Source organism: Aspergillus puulaauensis, chromosome 1, assembly GCF_016861865.1.
Source record: "Aspergillus puulaauensis MK2 DNA, chromosome 1, nearly complete sequence".
In the NCBI taxonomy this organism is placed as follows: Eukaryota; Fungi; Ascomycota; class Eurotiomycetes; order Eurotiales; family Aspergillaceae; genus Aspergillus; species Aspergillus puulaauensis.
The window spans coordinates 1282635-1305639 of record NC_054857.1 but is presented as its reverse complement, the minus strand read 5'-3'; the positions used below and the strand labels follow the sequence as shown (position 1 = coordinate 1305639).

General features: G+C 50.6%; 7 protein-coding genes across 7 annotated transcripts; 4 read left to right on the top strand and 3 right to left on the bottom strand.

Annotated features, from left to right (window-relative positions):
* Positions 1 to 30: 30 nt before the first annotated feature.
* Positions 31 to 2193, bottom strand: APUU_10568S (flavin-containing monooxygenase; the record flags this gene model as incomplete). The annotated part of the gene is made up of 7 exons (XM_041702240.1): positions 31 to 248; positions 305 to 997; positions 1048 to 1116; positions 1163 to 1328; positions 1380 to 1544; positions 1600 to 1793; positions 1860 to 2193. 7 exons carry the CDS (start codon positions 2191 to 2193, stop codon positions 31 to 33), a joined length of 1839 nt encoding a protein of 612 aa, XP_041549934.1.
* A 2313-nt stretch (positions 2194 to 4506) lies between these two features.
* On the top strand, positions 4507 to 6668 carry APUU_10567A (putative phenol monooxygenase; the record flags this gene model as incomplete). Its single annotated transcript, XM_041702229.1, has 3 exons — positions 4507 to 5676; positions 5728 to 6178; positions 6265 to 6668. 3 exons carry the CDS (start codon positions 4507 to 4509, stop codon positions 6666 to 6668), a joined length of 2025 nt encoding a protein of 674 aa, XP_041549933.1.
* A 219-nt stretch (positions 6669 to 6887) lies between these two features.
* APUU_10566S (methylisocitrate lyase ICL2) lies at positions 6888 to 8960 on the bottom strand (the record flags this gene model as incomplete). The annotated part of the gene is made up of 6 exons (XM_041702218.1): positions 6888 to 6895; positions 6949 to 7202; positions 7256 to 7679; positions 7729 to 8141; positions 8192 to 8480; positions 8540 to 8960. The coding sequence occupies 6 exons, from the start codon at positions 8958 to 8960 to the stop codon at positions 6888 to 6890; spliced, it is 1809 nt and encodes a 602-aa protein (XP_041549932.1).
* Positions 8961 to 9515: 555 nt separating this feature from the next.
* Positions 9516 to 10217, bottom strand: APUU_10565S (VOC family protein; the record flags this gene model as incomplete). The annotated part of the gene is made up of 1 exon (XM_041702207.1): positions 9516 to 10217. One exon carries the CDS (start codon positions 10215 to 10217, stop codon positions 9516 to 9518), a length of 702 nt encoding a protein of 233 aa, XP_041549931.1.
* A 2609-nt stretch (positions 10218 to 12826) lies between these two features.
* Positions 12827 to 15093, top strand: APUU_10564A (asparagine synthetase B family protein; the record flags this gene model as incomplete). The annotated part of the gene is made up of 6 exons (XM_041702196.1): positions 12827 to 12986; positions 13043 to 13500; positions 13555 to 13638; positions 13692 to 13953; positions 14004 to 14195; positions 14252 to 15093. The coding sequence occupies 6 exons, from the start codon at positions 12827 to 12829 to the stop codon at positions 15091 to 15093; spliced, it is 1998 nt and encodes a 665-aa protein (XP_041549930.1).
* A 2964-nt stretch (positions 15094 to 18057) lies between these two features.
* Positions 18058 to 19888, top strand: APUU_10563A (fungal specific transcription factor domain-containing protein; the record flags this gene model as incomplete). The annotated part of the gene is made up of 2 exons (XM_041702185.1): positions 18058 to 19819; positions 19875 to 19888. The coding sequence occupies 2 exons, from the start codon at positions 18058 to 18060 to the stop codon at positions 19886 to 19888; spliced, it is 1776 nt and encodes a 591-aa protein (XP_041549929.1).
* Positions 19889 to 21623: 1735 nt separating this feature from the next.
* Positions 21624 to 22124, top strand: APUU_10562A (cupin domain-containing protein; the record flags this gene model as incomplete). Its single annotated transcript, XM_041702174.1, has 3 exons — positions 21624 to 21721; positions 21776 to 22007; positions 22095 to 22124. The coding sequence occupies 3 exons, from the start codon at positions 21624 to 21626 to the stop codon at positions 22122 to 22124; spliced, it is 360 nt and encodes a 119-aa protein (XP_041549928.1).
* Between the last annotated feature and the right edge of the window lie 881 nt (positions 22125 to 23005).

Below are 23005 nucleotides of genomic sequence, written 5' to 3'. Positions count from 1 at the left end.
GAAAACAGTGTGCTCAGTGCGCCACCCGATTCATCCCTTATTCCCTTTGACAAGGCTCTCCCTATCAATTACTGTTGTGGGAAAGTCAATCCTGTCATCATCCAGATAATCAACCTTGATGATCTTGTTCCTCTCGTCCTCTACCCAGCCGTCGCCAATCCAACCGTTGGGATTGTCGTTGACGTACTCGTAAGTGTAGTCTTCCCACCGAGGAGAGCTAAGGACTTTCATCGCGTGAAGAGAGGAGCCTTTTCCGCTTGTCAGTTACCGTCATCAAGTTACGATTGGACATTGATCGACTTACCGGGCCACAATGCCACAACTCTCCCGTTTGATTCTCCCCCCTTGTACCAGCTGCGACATTCCATACCAAACACTGTCCGTGAGAAGTACTGGTCGCAGTGCCGTCTGAACTGCGCCACAGCCTTCTTTTGCACATCTATAGTTCGGATGTTGTCTCGTTGCATCTTTTCAACACAACGTGTGATATAATCGATCCCGTTTTCGATCAGGAGAAGCAGGTTTCCTTCACCCAGCGCTGCGTTGGGGCCCAAGCAGATAAAGTAATTGGGAAACCCATCTACCGCGAGGGAAAGATAGTTCTCTGGCGTCTCCTCCCATCGCTTTGCCAAAGACAGCCCATCTTTGCCAATAATGGGGAATCTTGGCGTAAAAGTGGTATTGAAGCCGGTGGCGCAAACGAGGACATCCGTTGGATGATGTTTTCCGTCCTCTGTAACCACACCATCTTCAACAATCTTGAGAATGGGAGATGATATGATGTCGACCTTATCGTCGGTGAGAGCCTCAAGGTATCCAGGCCCAGGAGTCAATCGACGACAGGCCGGTGCAAATGATGGAAGCAGCTCCTCGACGAGTTCTGGCTTGTTTCGCAGCCGACGCTTCATATTCTCCGTAAAGAAAGCCGTCGCACCCAGTTGTTCTGGCGATCCAACCAGGGTACAGCCATGAACAGACTGCAGTTCAGTCTCAATTTCTGCAAGCAGTTAGCAGCCGTTGGAATTGGTAGCTTCAATGCTTGCTGACCCTTTCGAAACTTCTGGTATGCTGAATGATCTTTCTTAAAAGTCTCAATCTCCTCAGGAGTAAAGGAGACTGGTATTGTCAGCAGTTGTCATCTAGTCGCAGTCGGTGGTCTTACAATTTTCGAGCTCCGAATTGCGCTTGTCGACTTGCTCACGCGCAAAGGTAGGGGAGAGCCAGGTGCGGCCTCTGATATAGTGGTCCAGGTGTGTCACCTTTGGCAGCATCCCAGGGACGATCTGGATTCCACTGGATCCGTTCCCAATGACGGCAACCCTTTTACCCTATCCAGATGATTAGTGTTTGGGTAATATTCCTGTCCCTGTTGCACTCACACTGTAGTCGTAGCTCTCATCCCAGTTGGCACTGTGCATCAACTTCCCTTTGAAGTCATGAAGGCCGGGAATGGTGGGCCATTTCCATTCGTTCAGTGCACCGCTAGCGGACACTACGACATCGCATTGGTCCTCAACAATTTCGTCGTTGTCGATGTTTTTCACCTGGACACCAAGGTGTTAGAATCATATACATGACCGAGCGTGCAGACTATGTCACCTTCAATGTCCACTTGCTTCGCACACCATCCCATGTTGCCGAAACAACTTGGTGCTTAAACTTGATGTGTTTTTCGCAGCCATATTTCTCCGACACACCTTTCCAGTACTTGTGAATTTCTGGCGCCGCAGCATAGAACGTTGACCACTCCTTGTTCGGTTCAAATGTGGCTTGATATGTGTGGGCAGGGATGTCTACAGTACACTATTAGTGACCACGAAACGGTGAACAGCTCTTATACAGAAGATATATATACTCACCACAAGCACAGCCCGGGTATCTGTTCTCAAGCCAGGTACCTCCAATATCCGCATTTTTCTCGTATACTTGGAGATCCAGCTTGTCAATCCTTTGACGAAGACGAATTGAAGAAATTATGCCTGAGATTCCAGAACCAATAACCACTACCCGCATGGGTCGGGATGCATCGATAGAGCGTTCCTCAACGAGCCAGGGCTCGGGTTCTTCCGCCTTAGCTGCCACACCGTTGGTTACACCATGATGTTCGGAGGCGCCATTGGCTTGGGTAGCAACCTTCTCAACCTTTTGCTCAGGCGAGCTTCGGCCCAAAGCTCGCGATAAACGTCTCATCATGTTGGGTATCCTGGTGGAAATAACAAAACTTCACAAATCTCGCCAAACGGGTATTCAAAGCAGAACTACTTACGTTAAATAACCAGAGTGGAGAGAGCGCCAGGAGAGGCAGTGCGGTGGAAAGTTTAACCCCGACAAAAGCTCCTCCCCGATGATCTACGCAAATTCCCTGGTCCCAAAAAAATTGACCGAACTAGCGTCAGTCTCGAGACTCTCGACTCTCGACCAGGTAAGAAATGCGGAGACTCCGACTTTCCCGGGAATGGCGTATAGAATCGGCTCTTGTTTCCTCCCCGCCACATTTTACGAATCCCCCCGAGAAAACCCGCGCCTTGACTGTTGAGCTTGAATTGGGCGGGATTCAAGATCCACAGCTGTACTATACATGCGGAATAATGGCGCATTGTCACAACTGACATGAAACGTTTTGAGCGTTGATAATTGGGAGCTGCGCTGGGGCCGCCGGCCTAGAGAGTGGACCCTCGTCCTCGGTACCAAAACGAGATAGCAATCCCCCCTCGCCTCTATTGCGGGGAAACACGAGCTGAACGCTCTTCACTGGAGAAAGCAAGATGTTCTGAGTCCTCACTGGCCAGTCAGAGGCTGCGAACATGACAAGAAATGAGGGGTCGCAAGAACGAGAATGTGCTAACGTTGCTGTTACACGATATTTCCCGACTTGTTATAACTGAGGTCTCTGTTCGTGGTCAAGGCGAGGGCATGCAGATTCCTGCCTACTTAGCATGACCGTTCCGACAGACCGGTGAGAGACCCAGACCTGTCAGACGTAAGCATGTACAGCCAAAGCCGCCGTTTACCTCGGCAGGCCATGGTCAACGAAAACCAGTCTGAGTAAACTCTGGTTTCGAAGCGCGGAATCCTGCCGAGCCACCGGATAAACCCCAGCATAAGGCATCGATTATGAAGATGGAACAATGGTGACGAACATTGACAATCGAATCTCCCCAAAGGGTTCCAAATTCAAACCGGAACTGGAACCTCTATCGGTTTCGTCAGCAATCTGGGATCCAATGAAACAGCCATCGGGAATCCCCCAATCCTCTGGGTGGCCAAGGCTGCTGACGCGGGGTGCGAAGTCCCTCGGGGAGGATGATTACGCGCTTATTGCTTATTTGGAAAAGCCCACTCCTAAACCAGTGTTACCATACGCTTGCCAATGGCCAGAGACCCAAGAGCGATTTCCGAAGGGCCCGGCCCTGGCCAGCGTGGCCTTGGGGGTATTTATTAGCTTCTCCCTGATTGGTTATTGTTGCGAGGAGACAGCGAGATCCCGCCACAGACAGACCATGACTGCGCAAAGTATTAACTTACAATTGATTGATGACAGTTCCAAAGAGCTCTACCGGTCGCAGCATCATTACTCATGGGCATTCCCGTGTTGGATTTTGGTGTATCAACGTTCTTTTGTCTTCTTCAACACCTGAGATCTTATAGAGGACCTTTTTACCATGTAAGTGGCGTACGAGTGAGCACTGATACCTATACCAGGGTACGTTATTACTCCGTAGGTATTGTTCCACCGAATTTAAGTCTTTGATGTGATTGGGAAGCTGGGCATTTCCGTATATCCGCGAATCTCCAGTGCTTCGACTGAACAGCACCCCAGGAATTGATCGTCATTTGCGAAGATAGCTCAGCCAACCATATAAATAGCGTAAGATTCGGATCCAGATTCCGCATTCAGTGCTTATGCGTTGTGCATGGAAGCGGCATGGCGATTGACCAGTGAGATACTTCGCAAGCCATTGAAGCAGGCTTCACCTATAATGATAGTCTTAAGACCCGGGACAGACCCTTGCACGGACCGGGTGTTCGTAGATGTCTAAGGCGGGTTGAAGAGGATAGATTGTAGTTTATGCATTACCAACAGTGATTTTTTTTTTTGCGAATGATACCTGTACCTAGTAGGGCACCAACTCAATACCCGATGAATTATGATGGTCGAGATGTTAATAATGACTTTTGGTTCTGCGCATGCACCATGCACGAGTAAGTTGGGCCAATTCCGTACCCCTGCAGCAGTTAGGGAGCCCCGTCGGGGAATCTCTCCCTAAATGAACATGCGATTTCCCCCAGAATGGACATAACGCGACGTTGATGTTCTGGACGTGGAATCAGTCATCTCTTAATAATTATTATCAAAATCAAAGTGGGGACTTCTCCATTCACAGCAACCATCCTATATCAGTCTTCCAGACTCAATTGCTCCCAGTATACGGACCAGATTTCTTACCTCCTATCTTTTCTTCTTCTTAATCATCAGGGACCTGTCTCAAGTGTCCCATCGCTCGAATGCCCGTCTTCACAGAATTCTCCGCCTCGTCGCGCGAACTCCGCGTGCTCCCCTCCTTTGCACCCCCTCTGCCCCGCCTTTCCCCCACCTTCACAAAATCTCCGGCTGCTTCTCAAGCTCCCCAACAAGAGGAATCACAAGCGCAAGAGAAATATGAAGTCGTCATCGTCGGCGCCGGTCCGGCCGGACTGATGCTCAACCTCCTGCTCGCGCGGTACGGCCTAAACGACGACTCGCTCCTCTGCGTGGACGCAAAACCCGGTACATTGAAATCCGGACAGGCAGACGGTCTACAGCCGCGCACACTCGAGGTCTTGAAATCGCTAGGTCTTGCGGACGAGATCCTCAATGATGGGTGTCATATGGAGGAAGTGGCGTTTTGGAATCCCACGGGGAAAACGGAGGGGGAGGTGATTGAGCGGACTTCGATCGTGCCGGATGTTAGTGTGCCTGCGCGGTTTCAACATGAGGTTACGATTCATCAGGGGAGGATTGAGCGGATTCTGGAGACCGACTTGTTACGCTATTCGAAGCGCGGCGTGCAAAGGAATACGAAGCTGGTTGATGTGAGGATCGATGAGGAGGGGGATGGCGAGTTTCCCGTTGTGGCGGAGATCGAGGTTCAGGAGGCACAGGGGAAGAACGTGAGGAGGACGGTGCGCTCGAAGTACATCGTTGGCGCGGATGGTGCGCATTCGAATGTTCGTCGGTGCATGGGTCTTAGTCTTGAGGGCGAGTCGCTAGATCATATCTGGGGCGTTGTGGATTTGGTCATTGACACTGACTTTCCCGATATTCGGCGGCGGACTGCGATCCATTCGCCTGCGGGGTCTGTCATGGTTATTCCACGCGAGAGGATTGCGACTGGCGACTATCTGACCCGGTTATATGTTCAGGTTCCTGAGATTGAAATTGAGGCTGGGGATGATCGCGACGCGAAGGAGGGTGCGAAGGCGCGCAGAGCCGGGGTTACACTAGAGAGCATCTTTCAGCATGCTGCCGATGCATTCAAACCGTACTATATCCGGCCTAAGCAGGACGGCGCGGTGGATTGGTGGGCGGCGTATCAGATCGGACAGCGGGTGTCTGACCAGTTCACGGTGAAGGATTCTAAGGGTATAAACCGCGTCTTCATTGCCGGTGATGCATGCCACACGCATAGTCCTAAGGTACATATTTGCTTACCCCGGGAAAACTGCACAGAGAAGCTAACTTGACAGGCTGGCCAAGGAATGAACGTCTCCATGATGGACTCGTACAACCTCGCCTGGAAACTCATCTACTCCATCCACGGCCTCACACCCGGCGCAATTGAATCTTCCAAGGTAGACCCAATCCTCGACACATACCATCTCGAACGCCACACAATCGCCCAGCAGCTAATCGACTTCGACCGCGCCTTCTCATCCATGTTCTCCGGGAAAATAGGGCCCGAAGACGGCATCGGCCAGCTGACACACGAGCAATTTCTCGAAGTCTTCAGCACAGGCAACGGCTTCACCAGCGGCTGCGGCATCGAGTACCCCGAGAACGTGACGGTCGAGAAAACACCAGCCAAGAATCCCATCAAAGGCACAGATTACCTCCATGGCATCCTGTACCCGGGAAGAAGATTACTCAATGTCAGAGTGAAGCGCTTTGCCGACGGAAACAGACGCGATCTACACGATGGTACCTGACCCTGAACACTTCCAATATATTCCCAAGATTCCCGCCTGTCTAGCTCTAGCTGGAGATGATTCGCTAACATTTCACAGACTTCCTCTCCACCGGCCGCTTCCGCATCCTAGTCCTGACTGCCTCAGACCTCCTCAACCCATCCGGCACGTCAGCCAAAACCCTAAGCGCCATTTCCTCCTCCATCCTCCCGCACTTCCCGCCGTCCGTAATCGAACAGGTCGTCATCCATCCACGCCTACCCAACACCAGCAGTAAAGGCTTTATGTGGCGTGATCTCCCGCGGGAGATCAAAGAGCACTCGGAGATGCGCTTTTATAGCGGCTATGAACTCTCCGATGATGTCTTTGCCGTCTATGGTGTCGAGGAGAGTAAAGGTGCTCTTGCTGTTGTGAGACCCGACGGGTATATTGGGGCTGTTGCAGCGCTGGATGATGTTGAGAGTGTCAAGGGGTATTTGGGGAGGTGTGTGAGGACTATTTAGTTATACCGTAGAATATGGTAGATATACCATTAGGTATTGGAATGTATGGACATTTAGATCAAACAAGAAAATGATAAATATTTTGTCATTGCATGAAGTATAAACAGTTAGAGCTATGGTATTCTATCAAACAACATCGCGATGCTCGTCTTGAAGGATTGATTTACAAACAAGTGTCATTCATTTTAATCCCAGTCCCATCTTCATTCTGTTCAAGGCTTAAAAGCCTGCATATATACGTTAGTAAAATACCCTTCATGACCAGGGAAAAGAAACTGACCTTTCTCCGTGTTTCCATCACCCATACTCTTTCCGGTGCTGCTTCCACTCTGGATGGCGCCTACAATACCATCCATGTACGGCGCACCGCTCCATTTCTGGTGTGTGAGGACATCAACGCCGAGTTCCTTCTCGCGGGACTGGATAAGACGGACGTAGGCGAGCATTCCGTCGTCCTTGAAGGCGCTGGAGAGCTCAGCCGTGATAGTGGCGCCGCTGTGGATACCGGCGAGGGAAATCAATTGAAGGACGAAACTAGGTTTGTTAGCATATCTGCGGTCGTTCGGAAGAGGGGAAGCGGGGCTTACCCATGCTGTGCGAGATCCCAAATGAATGACTTGAGTGATGCCTCGTCGAAGCCTTGTCCCATCCAGTTAAATGACGGGCTCAGGTTGTACACGAGTTTCTTGCCGGGGTGCGCGGCTCGTACTTCTCCTGCGAGTGTAGCGGCTTTGGCGACATTTGGATCGCCAGTCTCAACCCAGAGAAGATCAGCATAAGGACCGAATTCCTTCGCGCGCTTGGTCGCAGCTGGGAAACCTGCGCGGTAGTGGTAGAAGCCCTCTCTGGTGCGGGGAATGTCGCATGACCAGACGACAGGAGTCTTAGTGTAGTCATTGGACAGGACCCGACGGCGAGAAATGGATAGGTCTGGGTTTTCTTTAACGTGTTTCTTGTATGTATCGCGTGCGGTTTGAGGGGCGCCCTCGGCTTCGAGATGAGCATCGACAGCTATGAGAAGTTAGTGATTATATCATTAAAAAAGATCAGAATTACATACCTTCATCAAAGGTCACAAGCTTATGCTTCTTGACCCAGTCCAATTCATAGGCGTCAATCTCCGATGGAGCGGCGCCTTCCCTCTCCATAGCCTGCAGAGTCTCTGCAAGAGGCTCCGACTGCTCCGTGACTCCGAGGATGAATTCGTGATCTCTGACATCGATAGCGCTGCTGAGAAGTTTACCACTCTCAGAGTCGGTCCGAGCGATAACGAGGTTCTCAACACCCATCATATCCCACTGGAAGCGTGCCGCAACGAGTCGATTGATGTGCTCTCCCATCGGAACTAGAACTTTACCCGCCAGATGGCCGCACTTCTTTCCGCCGTGAAGCTGATCCTCGAAGTGAACGGCGGCAGCACCATTTTCGGCAAAGAGCTTCGCCAGTTTCAGCACCGCAGTCAGACCACCGTGTCTAGCAAAACGTTAACAGGAGTTGTGAAAAGATAGGGCAATCGAGCTTACCCTGTGTCGCCATCTGCAATAATCGGCCGCATGTAGTCGACATAAGGAGTAGACTTTCGCTGTTCCGGTGTGAGCTTGCGTCGCGCATCCCAATTCTTCCGATCGTGCAATTGCTGAGCTTTGAACAGTCTCTCAACCTGGTTTGGTACGGTGTTGTATGGGTAGTCTCCAAAGTCCGGAGAAACCTCGTTGGTGGTGGTCAAGGTGGAGGAGCACGCCCATCCAGAAATATACAGAACCTCCTGGTTAGGAGCTTGCTGTGTCATCTGAATCGGGTCAATTGCACCCACTATTGAGATTAGTATACATAAACACGGCCTAGGTGCGGAGGCGGAAAGCAAAACATACTCGTGTGAACAGGCTTATTTTCCGCAGCTCTCTCGTTCAACAAATTGAAAAGCTTCCGAGCCATCAACGAGCTGGGATACGATTGTTGCAAAGATCCCCGTTTGCTGACCACATCGGCGGCCGAGTAAGGCCGCTTGATGCCCTCGTAGCGGGGAGAATTCCACCATGCCTCGACATCTTTGATCTGCTGTTCGTAGAGCGCATCCTCCGCAGCTCCAGCTTTATCGGCGGTCGACAACAGTTGGTAGGAATCGCCGGGCAGCGTTGAGGAGACCGCAGGCTGGACGGGCGGCAGCGATGACGGCGACATCCGAAGGTAACCGCATGTGAAAGGACGCAGAGCGAGACGAGAGGGACCGCCTGCGGTCGCTGAGACGGGAGGAATCCGACGTGGAAGTCGACGAGGCACTGATCGCAGCATCGTTCAGAGAGTAATTTGGATAACGCAGAAACCCCTGATGGGCAGAAAGAAAGGTCCGTGACGGAGTGAAGGGAGGAGCAGTTATTATGGCTCGGCGGTAGACCGACCTCGGTCACTCTGGGGTTGCCGTTTCCCCGCGGCTCGCTTATACAAGGATAACCAAGCAATCGGAATGCTGAGTAACTATTCACTGGCATTAATATAGCTTGTTCGGCCCGATCAAAAACCAGCGAAAACGCCGGTCACATTAAAGGTCCGAAAACCGGCTGTTGTTCACAAATCACACCAGACAGGCCTATGTTCCTTTCTACTAAACGCGAAAACAAGCAGCGATTGAGGTTTTATTAATTCGCTTTGAAACAAAATTTTGACTGAGACCAAAAGATCCATTGATTATCATTGGCATCTGGAGGCCTGACAGATTAGAAACACAACCTCAACCACCCTCTACCACTATACACCGTGCTAATTACACACCCAACTGATTAGACAGGTCCTCCATGACTCACGTATCCCAGTAAATAGCATCCCTTTCCAATGTTGCATTTTCTCCACTCACAGGACACCGGTAGGTTGTTCCTGCTGCTGGATCTCGACCAAATTGCCGTCCGGATCGGCAACCATCAGAAGGAGAGGTAGTCCAATAATACCCTGAGCATCCATGAGTCTCTGCTTGGCAGCATGATGCACACCCGCATACTCGCCGATGCCAAATGCATTGTTGACCGGGCCGATGAAGGTATTGATGGGGTCTCCGACGCGTTTCAGGATCTCAACACCGTTGCTCTCCAAGTAGTCCTGTGCTTTGGCGATATCCGGGACGATGAGGCCGACGTGTCCGAAAGTGTTGGTGCGCTTTGTGGATGCCAGGAGGGTGTCATCAGTCACATTGAACTGGACGAGTTCGAGAAGACCGGCGAGGTTGTTCTTTGCGAGGTTCAATTCGGCACCGGTTTGATACCCCGTTCCGTTTCGACCGCCCTGGGAATGGCCCAGGTAGGTGACGGTAAACTCGGCGGTAAGTTGGACGTGGAACAAGTGGCGCATGCCGAGAATATCGACGTAGAAGTGTTCCATGTCGGCGAGGTTGTTGGTAAGGAGACCGACGTGGTTGATGAAGTAGCCTAGTGTTTCTGGAGGGGCCGGGCCATCCGTGCCAATGGTGAAAATGCCATCACCAGCACTGGGGTCTGGATCGCAGGCTGTAGACCATTGAACGGCCATTGATAGGCCCAATAGAAGTTTTGATGCGAGCATTCTGAAGGATAATGGATTCGAGGGAAAAGGGGTCGGCTTTCTCTTGGAAGATATTATGCTGGCTGTGTTTTTGGGTCATGGTGACTACCCAGGTGTTTTTATATCTTGACCGAACACCGAGGCCTGTTTCGACCTCAACCTTGAACTTGCGGTTTGGCATCCTTCATGATCAAAACGTAACGATCCCCGAAGCTGTGCGATTGCAATCTCCCTAATACAGCGGTGGAGGTCTTGAAGACTTCGGTCAACCCCAGCTGTTGATTTAGCGGCGCGAAATTGAGCTCAGATCGGCTAGCTCCAGTAAGCTTACACCCACCACCAACCAATCACTATGCTAGCGGGGAAGCTCTTTATATAAAGCTTTCAACAAGAAGTTTGCGTCCAGGAGAACAGCCCAAGTTGGGAATCATTTGACGCGAAATCGAGGCTGTGGCTCCTTTGGCCCCCAAATCTCGATCTACCGGGCTTACTGAGTACTGCCATTCCTGGGCGTTGGTCTTTCTCCAAGTCGCCAGGGGCGTTGATTTCTTCTGTTCAGCTTCGGCGGTATTGGATTTCAAGATTGGAGGAAGATTTGTCCAGTAATATTTCTTCGACAGTTGTCAAAGTTTGCGTTGAGAGATTAAGTTGTTGTGAGAAGTCTGGTTCCATTGCGCGGTTGCAACTTATCATTTTTCGTCCCTTTTATAGACAACCTTTCTTTCGAGCTATGAAAACTGTCCAGTAATACTTGCGAACTACTCAAAAAAGAGCTTGATCACTTAAAATCGATATTTTGGGGACCGCTATATGATAGGCCGCTGATCTTCGTTATTGTGACCCAATACGTACCGAGCTAGGGTTTGAATAGTTCGAGTGGCAGCGGACTTCATTGTTCCTTTTTAATAACTCGCTTCAGGTCAAGGGTAAGACAGTACCCCAACTCTCGAACTCTCGACCAGGACATTTGGCTTCGGGCTTTTGCACGGTGTGCGCGGCGTGACATGTATGCCAGCAATTCGTGTCGGGGACCAAAAGAGCTCAGAAAACAACGAAATTGAGAAGAGACGTTTGAAATTTACGCAGAAGCCGGTGGCGCGTTGCAGTTATGGGGAAAGAAAGCCATGACAGGGCCACCGTGTGACCGTGGAGTCAATAACACGATACGTACGGATAGTAGGCGTCAATTGGCGAAGCAGTTGGGTCGTCATATGTCCCGTGCTCAGCGCTAGGGCCAGCTTTGATGTCCTGAATGTGGACCTTCACCTTGCATTATCAAGGTCGGCTTGCTGACAGAGGAATGGAAGAAAGGCCTAAAGTGGTTGGGTCTGCTCTCGAAGTCGAAGTATCACGACGGGAAAGCTATTACCGGCCCAACATAGTCAATACTGACCCATTATTATGCGGCGCTCACTCCGATGAATCATAAACCACGGCCAGCGTTCCCAGAATGCTGCGTCCAAAATATGTACGTTTCCCGAACCGGCACTTAATATATTCAGTCGACCGAGACGGGAGACGACATTTTGTCGATTTCGTTGATTTCACTCGATTTCGTGGCAAGTATCGATGCCATCACAAACTCCTGGAGTTCGAGTGTGCCCACAAGTTATCAAGACCAACAGCGGAAGGTCGAGGGCTGTGAAGCATTGGTCAGGAGGTAAGCCCCATCCGGGGTTTGAAAGAAGAGGTGGATGCTTTCACACTGATTTCCTGTTTGGCCCGGATGCTTAAGCGTGCATCAACATTGCATGGAAGCAATGTTTGGCCCAAAGCCTTATATTTGCTTACCACCAATCCTTTCACCCAGACATAGAAAGGACGAGCACATCAAGAACCGAGGATATCGAATCATTGCGCAGGACTAGCTTGCGTTTCTAGGGATCTTACAACACCACGTCAGCAACCTCGGCATCGGACCCCACGCATTTGGTTTCCGCAGTTTACGGTTGAAAGTAGAGGTCCCAACTAGTCCGCAATCCCTGCTCCAGCGCTCGGGGTATGCTCTTCGATGCATTAGGTCCGCGGCAAATCTCGATTGGCTCATCTGTAGCGTAACAGGGCTCAACGATGAACGGCTGTTCGTCGAGTAAGCTTAACCCTGATCTGTTTCGAGGATACTCTTGATCACGAAAGCCGAACCGTGCCATTCCTTCCGGGCATTTGCTAGAAGACGTTTGCATCGGAGATGATGAGGAATGAGGGGGTTCTTTGTCCCGAAGAGGGGCAGTGAGATGGACCACACAGTTGGCGGATCACGAGTGGGCCCGGCGTTCTCGAGATGTTCTCACCTCCAACCATCCACATTTCCAGACACCGCGATCTTGACTCGGCTCAACCTTCAACGGCGTTCGGCGGGACTACTGCCGCACGCATTCCAGGTTTCCACCCCGTCCCACACTTTTCGTCCTCGAAATTTGGAAGAAACAATGGATCGGCACTGCCAACGTGTGATCCGGGCATCGTGGGCGGGCGATATACCCGCCCCTGCCTTGGGAAATGTGTTATTAATATGCATGGCTAGGCCCAGTTTCTCCCGGATCTTCAGAGAATTGAAATTGTCAGACCAAACCACCGTTTCTGTACTATAGGTCCCCCCCAAGTCCCCTCATCCTCCCTAAGAAGCCATTATGTGTGGGCTTACAGCAATCCTTTGTCTCAGGGGAGGCGCTTGCGAGAATAATGTCGATCCCCAGGTTTTGGACCGTCAGATGGATGAGAGCCTGGAACTGGTCAAACACCGTGGCCCTGATGCAAGAGGCCAATGGTTCAGCCCTGACCACTGCGTAGGTTAGTGGTTCTCTCACGGGAACCATAAAAATATCTAACTGTACTCGTCTACATAGGCCTTGGACACGCCCGTTTCTCGATCATCGATCTCAGCCCTGCTGGTAACCAGCCTTTCCATGACCAGGAAGAAACTGTACACGCAGTTGTCAACGGTGAACTATACGACCACGAAAAGTATCGAGAGGAGCTTGCCAGCGAGTATGACTTCAAGAGCAACAGTGACTGTGAAATTGTGATTGCTCTATATCGTCACTATGGTATCTCTTTCCTTTCTAAATTGCGTGGAGAATTTGCTCTCGTCCTTTGGGACGCGAAACGGAAGTTGTTCTTCGCCGCCCGTGATCGTTACGGCATCAAGTCTCTCTATTATACGGTGGTCAACAACAAATTGCTGGTGGCAACCGAGATGAAGTCCTTCCTGCCCTTTGGTTGGCAGCCGGAATGGTCCGTTGAGAATCTCCTTCGGAAGGGATGGCTGTGGGATACTCAGCTGTACTTCAAAGGAGTACACCGGGTAAGTTTTAAGGCCGGGATGTTTCATCGATACCACCCTAACTTACTATTATAGCTCGACCCTGGTCAGTATTTGATCAGTAGGAACTATGGCGCCCCGGAAATAGGAACATACTGGGATTTGAGCTACCCTGACAAAGTGAGTTGCTGTGAGCACAAGCCAATTATACGCGCCGACTTACATGGAAATAGACAACACCCTGCCCTCTCACAGAAGAAGAGATCATTCTCAAGCTCAGGAAACTCTTGCTGGAATCGGTGAAGCTGCGACTCCGTGCTGATGTGGAGGTTGGAATCTACCTTAGTGGTGGTTTAGACTCATCCGCTATTGCGGGAATGACTGCACACCTTATCAAGCAAGGTGAGCTTTTGGGAAACGACTCCAGTGGCGATATCTCAAAAATGAGCTGTTATACAATTCGGTTTGGGAAGGACACCGGAGTGGACGAGTCAGGTACGAACGGATATCTCTTTCTCTTGGGGAAATTGTCTAACTTGACGAAGACATCGCACAACGAACGGCAGATTGGATCGGTGTCGACCTGCATCCAGTGACAATGGATGAACAAGAAATTGCCAGCAGGTTTGAGGACACTATTTGGTTCACCGAGACACCAATCCCTGATGTCAATGGAATGGGCCGTGTTGCAGTAGGAGAGTTAGCGCACTCGCACGGGAAAAAGGTGATCCTCACAGGTCAGTAAACAACTCAAGCTCGTCATTGGCCTGAAACGCATTGCTAATGGGGGTAGGCGAGGGCTCGGATGAACACTTTGGGGGTTATCCTGATATGTTGTCCAAGATATTCCTTGAGCCTGATCTTTCATATCCGCCACCTCCTTTCGAGATGCCTGATAGCGCGAAATTGTTCGAAGTAGGCAGGGAGGCCATACCACCACCATATCCATCACCTGCTTCAACGAAGCGAATGCTTAATAACTCATCTATATTTTCTCGTGTCAACTCGTTTTATAACCTGCCATTCGCACCGTGGACGGCGAAGTACGCAATAGACGACGATCTTGAAACAGCATTCGCAGAGCATTTTGGGGCGCAGACTCTTGCCAATATCTCAGAGAAATGGCACCCTTTGCATTCGGCAAGCTACCAGTGGACCAAGTCCATTATGGTAAATTACATTCTCCGTTACATCGGCGATGGCGCTGATATGGCCCATCAAATTGAAACGAGACCTCCATTCTTGGACCATCATGTCACAGAGTTCGCGAACCAAATTCCCCCGAGTTTGAAAATTCGTTACGACCCTGTCAACAAGGTCCTGCGTGAAAAATACATTCTTCGCGAGGCCATGAAGCCATTCGTTACCGATGAGATTATGAACCGTACAAAACGAGCATACTTGGGACCTTCGTCCTACAAAGAGGATGGTCCTCTGTGTCAGGCTGTACAAAGGTTAGTCACAGAAGAGAACGTCAAGAGGCTAGGATTCGTGGACTGGGACCAAGTACAGGACCACGTAACTAAGGGCTTCCGTGATGGCGATCAAAAGTGTTTCCGAAGCTCTCTCTTTGTCGCCCAGCTCGTGGTCCTGTCACAAAGATTTGGCGTTAAAACAGCAACAGACATTGCATAGGGTTAGATGCCAGAGAATGGCCGGAATATTGAACCGAGGTCAGGAACCGGAGCAAGAGTTGAATGTGATCACCTTCGCATTGTTGACTATGGCCCTTGGAACAAATTTCAGCTCGGCGTGGTGCGCAGGTGACCAGAGCGCCGCAAATCGGCATATCGTGAGAGTTTGTCCCACTTCCAACTGTACGTGCCTTGGCCCTGGTGACCCGAATAGGAAGCATAGAAATAGAACCTTAAAACCTGTCGGGGCAAGGACCTGATCTGATAATAGGAATTTTGACGTAGCCAGAATGGCATAGCATCACACAACCACTTTATTGACAGCCGCAGTCACTTTACAATTAAGCTTCAGCTGCAGAAAGTATATACTCGCCTGGTGCCACTGGCCGGGACTTGGAGCCCAGAAAGCTAGTTCTCATTTTATACTCAATGCTCCCTCGAAAGTGTGCGGTGGAACTAAAGTATCTGGTGACAAGGATACGCCTAGCTAGTATCACGTGGTTATACACACGAGAGGCATGCTGATTAGTGGGCTCCCATGAATTGTCCTGTCGCGTGCCTCATTCGCTAAGGAAGGCCAAAGCCAGAAGAGCAAAAGTATATCGCTACCAAAAGAGACTATGTAGCCTAAGATGATCTTGACTCTGGTGAGCAGCTACTACACCAAGTATCACCCCGGAACAGGATCCCTATCAAGTTAACATCTTCCAAGGGGCAAACTCAAATCCCCATCAAACTGATCACCATGATGAAACTTTGAATGATAGCCCCAGATCTCGTGGGGGATGCAGCCTTAAGGCGCGTTTCCGATTGGAAATAACAAGGTCTAACCCTCCAGCTCCTTTCCGCCTCATCTAGGAACGAAATGTGTCTCTCTGGGAGCATCTTCTGCATAGGCAGTACGTCTTGATGGAATGTAGAAAGCCAAGCTTTTACCTCTCTTTTCCTCTGGCATGTGAATGTACTGATAGGTCAATGACAGCTGCAAAGACCATCACCATACTCTCACGGGGTAGTTAGTTTAACAACACAACCAGTCACATAATTTGTTTGTCTTCTTTTTCTACTAAATAGACATCAAAGTGCACGGAAGAAGCATCTATGGATCCATAGCCTATTTCCCCACAGCAACGACGGTACTAGTGCCTGACTAGCACTCTCGCCGGAGACTCCACGTCTTCCAACGGACTTTCCCTCGGGAACCGCAACGATGTCCTCAATCACCAGCCCCATCTGACCCAGTCATAGATGAACACGATAGAAACTAGCCTAGACAGCGCCACCTCTCCCAATGACTAGCAAAGGAGTCATGGAGTGTTACAACGAATCTGCTGGCTGATATCCATCACAATTCTAAGATGGCCCAACTCCTAACCCATGCACTTCCGCCGTGTTTCAGACTCTCAGCTCCTCGCTGCCGTTACACCGTGGGGGCGTTTGTAAGACTCGAGATAGTGCTCGTCCTTGATTTCTGGTTCAAACTGGGTAAATGGCAGGCTCGTAGCCAAGGTTTGCTTTTGCAGCGGACCAAGTGGGAAAGTGTCACGGGGTTGCTGCCAGCCAGCAGAGGAATCCTCCCAGCTCCCGTTTCCTCATCTTCTGCATCTCCCCCGGGCCCAGTGGCGTTCCCCATCCTATCAGCACCGACGCAGCTCGAAGATTCTTTGCATCCGCTTTGGAGGTAATCTGATTTTTCTGATCATGCTGCCTTCTGGGGACAGCCCCTGCTCCGGACCCGGGGTTGAGACGGAAAACGGCAACCAGTAGAGCAGGTAGGACGTGCACTTGCCTCGCCCCCTCATTGTTCTTTTGGATCCATCGTCTACGTTACTAAACCTTGCATGAAGAACACATAGTTCGATGGCCATCTGGCTCATCGACCCTGGCTCGTTTAGGCCCCAATAAAATTCAGGCATTAATCCAAGCTACACCACAGGCCTTTGGGTGCTGTTGGATCGGCACATCCGCGATTCGCGACTTGCTCCAAGTCTCCGCATTCTGCTGCTCTAGTGCCAACCCTTATCAAGGCGATGACGGTTTCTCCTCACGCCTCGGGGAATTTGGCGTATTAGGTATTCGACTTTATCTTTTTCTCCTCCATGTCTCGTCCCTATCTATCCTTTGGCACCGACTTTTAATTGACGGCCTTATCTGCGGCCTCCTACATTACATCGAAGAGGCCCCATCCAGCCCCTCCCAAACACCCTCGCAGATCATTATCATAATTGCTATTTCACCTCGCGTCTACTTACTTACTATACAAGTCATCGTTTCCACAAGCGCCGCCGTGCTCTTTTATTCCCCTTTCCATAATTTATAATCTCCAGCCGGTTACCCCTTCATTGCTTGTGGTGTCTCGAGATACAAGCTCTCTTGTTGGCATGGAAAAGATCAGGATTCCTTCGCCGTCTGCCATTCTAGACCCTCCCCCCGCCGCTTCTCCAGCTGGACGTTCCACAGCTTCCGTCTCCACTCGGAATGCAGCGCCTGTGCAGACCGCAACAACGGTGACAACTAACAAGCCTAAACAGTCAAAGAGCCGTAATGGTACGGTATTGCCAATTCTTTACAGTCACCCAAAACTAAAAATAGCATGGAGGAGATGGAGAGAGAAGAGAAAGGCACAATGTTTCATGAGTGCGCAGTGCGCTGACCTTCTTCCTGTCATTAACATCCAGGTTGTATCACCTGCAAGGCGAAGCGACTGAAATGCGACGAGTCCAAACCAACATGTCTCCAGTGCAAGAAGCGCAATGTGGAATGCGGAGGATACAAAAAGGACTTCAAATGGCGCTCGTTTGGGGAGAGTAATGTCCCTGGAAGAAGCACCGGCCCAAAAGTAAAGAAAGGTTCATATGCAACACCTGGCAACTATTTGGAAATTGGCTAACAAGCATTTCTTTTTTCTTATTGTACAGGAAGCCCATCACCGCCAGCTCGCAATGTGGCGTTACATAGCCGGAGGATGAGTGAGAGCCAACTTCTTGGAATGGATGGTGTTGGCCCCTTTCGTTCTCAGCGGAGCGCACCAAGAGATATTACTTCTAGACGATCAAGTCACTCACCGGCAAAGCTAGATCTAGGGCTTTCACTAGATCAGATTCTAGGTTATTCGGGCTCGGGAAGCTTTAGTGATGACCTCTTCGCATCGTCATTTGCCGAAATGACACCTTCAGAACAGTCACCATGGTTGTCAAATCTTCTTTCTCCAGGCCCTAGCCATGACGGTAGTATCACCCAGAGCCTGCTGGAGGGCTCCCATGGAAACGATGAATTCAGCTTCGAAGCCCTCCTAGAAGGAGATGGCGACGGAATTGAGGAGATTATAAGGCAGCCTGACCGAGGCGCGCGAATCAGAAACCTCAGTTTCCCAGCGCCGTATGACTCCCAACATACTGAACCGAGTATCATGCCTTCAGGACTGCTTGGAGAACCAGCCTTTACTCTGGCAAACCCAGAAATGCTTGTCCGGCATTTTGATAGGTCTACTTGTGGAATTCTGTCCGTCAAAGATGGCGTCCATGAAAACCCATGGCGCACTTTAGTTTGGCCATTGGCTAAGGATACCCCAGCTCTTTATCATGCAGTATTTGCGCTGGCTGCCTTCCATGCTAGCAAAGACAACCCATCGTTGAGGGTTCACGGAGTGGATCACATGAGAAAGAGCATTACGTGTATGGTGCGAGATATACAAAGTATGAGGACAGACGCTGCTTTAGCTACAAGCCTCGCTCTTGCTTTTGCTGATACCTGGGACCAACACACTCGTTCCTGCATACAGCATCTCCGTGGAGCAAAGGCATTGGTTTCCCAAGTTGTGACACTCGGGATGCAGGGCGGACTTCAAGGGAACGATCTCAGAAGAGTACGTTTCTTGTATAACACCTGGCTATACATGGATGTCATTGCCCGCCTGACTTCTCGTGAAGAACACGGAGAGGAAGAGATGGAAGTTCCTTCTTTCCCTTTCTCAGAGAATACAGTGCATGAAATTGATCCTTTGATGGGATGTGCTGCAACGCTCTTCCCACTCATTAATCAAGTTGCCCGATTGATCCAACGCGTCCGCAAAACTGAGTCGAACTCTATATCCCTTATTTCCCAGGCCATTGAACTTAAGCAATTGGTGGAGCGATGGGAACCACCAGATTGGTTTGAGCCCCCAGAGGATCCTACCTCCGAAGTCCAACATAGTATTCAGACCGCCCATGCCTATCGCTGGGCCACTCTGTTGTATCTTCATCAAGCTGTCCCTGAGATGCCTTCAGAACCAACCTCGGAACTGGCTAAGCGGGTTTTGATTCTTTTGGCCACAGTACCGCCTAGCTCACGTACCACAATAATCCAAATGTTTCCGCTTTTGGTCGCTGGGTGTGAGGCCGAGCAGGAAGAGGACCGGGGTTGGGTGCTTAATCGATGGAGCGCAATTCAGTCCCGGCTGATGTTGGGCTCTATTGACCGATGCATTGAGGTCGTCCGTGAAGTTTGGGCTCGCCGAGATGCGAGTGCAGCTAAAAAGAAGGCGCAAGAACAGCAACAAACCCCGGGGGCTAGCCGCTCTCGTAGTACCGCAGGGCAAACTCCAGGGAATAATAGGGTATTCTACACCGGCCAAGCTTCCGCGCGCCGAAGCTCTGCGGTATCCCCTTTGGAGAACATCGAGTTCGAGAAGACGGTACGGGGAAAGTCACACTGGGTGCATGTGATGCAAGAATGGGATTGGGAAGGTAAGTCCTTTTATGCCTTTCGAAATACTAATTTTGTACGCTAACACGAGTGTAGTATTCCTAGGTTAAATATTGAAGCATGCTCGTTCACCCCGTACACTCATTTATTCCGATTCTGTGTATCGAAGCCATGGTGGCTTTTATCATCATGGCTCCTCTGGCTCGTTCGAGAGCTGGGGCGTTCGCCATTCTGGGACGCACCGGCTGGGGGACTTCCTGTCTTCGCTTCTCGTCGAATGGTGGTCTTCCCGTCTTTTTCCAAGTACATTCGAAGAGAGTCCAGGTATGGCTCTAGGTCATGCGTTATCGACACTTTCGACATTCTCTTTTGTTGTTATATGGCCTGGGCTTAGTGGATATGAACGCGCTATGGGGGTTTTTGGAGTTGGTTGTGCGCTTCTTTGGGTTTAATAGCGGAGTCTACGGTTTAGTCCCTAATGAATTAGCATATTGCTCTTAGCGTGCTCTGATTGATGTCACTTGCTGTTCGAACTGGCTCACGGGCTACGTACGGCACGGCTATCGACAGGGCTGGATAGCGTTTTCCTGGTAGTACTTGGGCTAGCGACTTTCTTACTGGCGCATGGGATGACGGCGGTCGGTCCGGGGTCTCTGGGGTTCGAATGGAATTCAATGGAGTCGCAGAGAAACTACTATTGCGGCGTTGTTCTAGCTGCGACGGGATGATGAGGTCTTTCAAGAACCGTCAGTTCCTCCTTGGAAGTTGAGAGGGCGTTGCACAGGGTTGATAATTTTGGAGATCTGCATTGGGCGAGGTAACTTTCAGTGGGCGTTGTTTCTTTCGATCGAGAGTGCTGGTTCAGCAGGGATATTTGTAGGAACGAGAAGCGGGAGAACGCCGGAGGGAAGTAAAGGCCTTGTATTTAAGACTGCGTCCAGACATATCGTCCGATCACGGGTACCACGGGGATGGGCGGAGCATCTCGCCTTCTACCAGTCAAAGACATAATAGTGCCTATGGTTAGCTTACTTCTTGGGTATGGTTGTCCCATCCAGATTCCAATTGCTGGACTTCGCTGCTCAATAGAGCGAAGCTACTATATTCTTGCCACACCCGTCATCATATCCAGAGCCAGTCAACGGCCTTGAATAATACAACCAGGACTCCAACGGCTGCTGGACAATGAATCAGCACAATTAACTTTCCTGCTGGAACTGAAGAGGAAAGGATGTGGCCGGCAACCCCTCATACAGTCCAGTGAGGTGGGATGGGAAACCCTAACCCAGACGGGTAAAAAGATCCAGTGCCGCTGCTATCGAGCACAACCCCTCATCAATCGCGATAGAGGGGGAGTCCTGTCGGGACAAAAAGACAGGGTAACCTGTTAATTGTTATCGGATTACTACTCTTTACATCGTATCAGAGGGTCTAAACGCAAGCGGGGAGTCTTTTTGCTTCCCCGCCAAGATGGTCTCTTCTCTATCAGGAGCTTGAAGCTTGGACTGTCTGGCTAGTGGCCCCCTCACGGTTTGACCATCCCCTCACTTCTTCCTGGGAGTTGGAGATCGAGTCCTCTGAGCTATATGGCGTCCGATCCGGTCCAATGATGCTCTTCGTGCTGGTCGTGAGATAGAGTATCTTGACTGCCGTGGTGTCCTACTCCAGAAGGTGAATCCGAAAAGTTTGCGACGCCATATCAAGCGGTTATTGATCCTAGGGCTTGCAAGGGGACAAGTGGAATATAAAGCTCTTGCTTCGTACCTCTATCGCAAATGTAGCTGAGCTGGTTATCTATTCTCTGTACCACCACTACTGCCGTTAACTAGTACTACATCAAGCAAAATGCCGACTCCTATGGTTTACCATGCCAAAGCGCAATCCACTTACAAGCCTCCTCTCATTGCGAACGAGAATGCCTTCCTGGGTGATGTTGACTCAAGGTATCTTCTGCCTGTCATATCTTACATAGATAGGACAACTGCTAACCGCATCAGCGACTCATACAACCCGGACAAGCCTATCTCCGCTGGCTTCTACCGTCTCGAAAAGGGAACGCCGCTTACCTACGAGTACAGCTACGACGAGATGAAGATTATCCTCGAGGGGGAGTACGAGATCTCGGACGAGACAGGACAGAAGGTGACGGCATTGCCGGGTGATGTGTTCCATTTCCCCAAGGGATCGAAGATCACCTTTACAACGCCATCGTATGGGCTGGCATTTTTCGTAAGTGAACGCCGAATGGAGGGCCATGAAGCCTCGGTTTTGGGACTCGAGAGTGGATTGCTGACATGTGTTTTTTTGTACCAACAGACTGGACAGCGAGCCAAGGGGGTTCTCTAAGCTCAGAGCGGCTGGAGTATGACATCAGAGTTTGTCTGTTGTGGGCTGGGTGAGTGCGATCTGGGCTCGGATCCATGGTTCAAGGTTTGGTGCTGGTGCTCGGGTCCGCTCGTCTCCTGGATGAGGGAACGAGGGGAAGGGGAGGACAAGTCCAAGTAAACAAAGAAGAGCAAGCCCAACAATGCAATGAAATGAATTGGTTAAGTCAATTGTCCTCGTCAATTCGAGGTATATTCTCGCATTTCGCCCGGCACATCGTGGTCCTCGTAGATAATCCTCCGTAGTGCTGTCCACCATCTGCTCCACCAGTGGCTGAGCACCCCGATCAAGATTTCAGATGGATCGCCCGCCCACAAATGACTAGGGATCGTCTTGTTTGTTTTTTGTGATAGAATCCTGCGGGCGACTAGCGGGATGACTCGCAGCTGGACTGAGGCCAGGACCGATCTTGGACGGAGTAGAGGGATCGGAGCAAGGGAGTTGCTGGGGAAACAATCCAGGCACACGCCGTGGAGGGGCAGCAAGTTGGCAGCAGCCAGCGATCATCGGGCTGGAAGCGAGCAGCAGGAGGCAATAGAGAGCTGTGGCTGGCTGGTGGTCAGGTATCCAGAGCATCTGGGCCTAAATGAACTGAAGGGAATTGTGGGTTCAGCTTCAGCTCAGCTCCGTCTCTATTCTTGTTCTTAAGATTCATCTTCCCAGTCGTGCTTTCCCCTCATCGGCTTCAAGTTCACGGCTCACCCTGCGCTCACCCCTCGCGTCGAGAAAACAACCATAACAACCGCCCTTGTTTGTGCTCAACATTGCGGCCTGTTTCTCCCAGAAAAAGCCATTCTTGCTCTTTCATCTCCGTCGCACTGCGAAACAGCGAAACCAGCCTG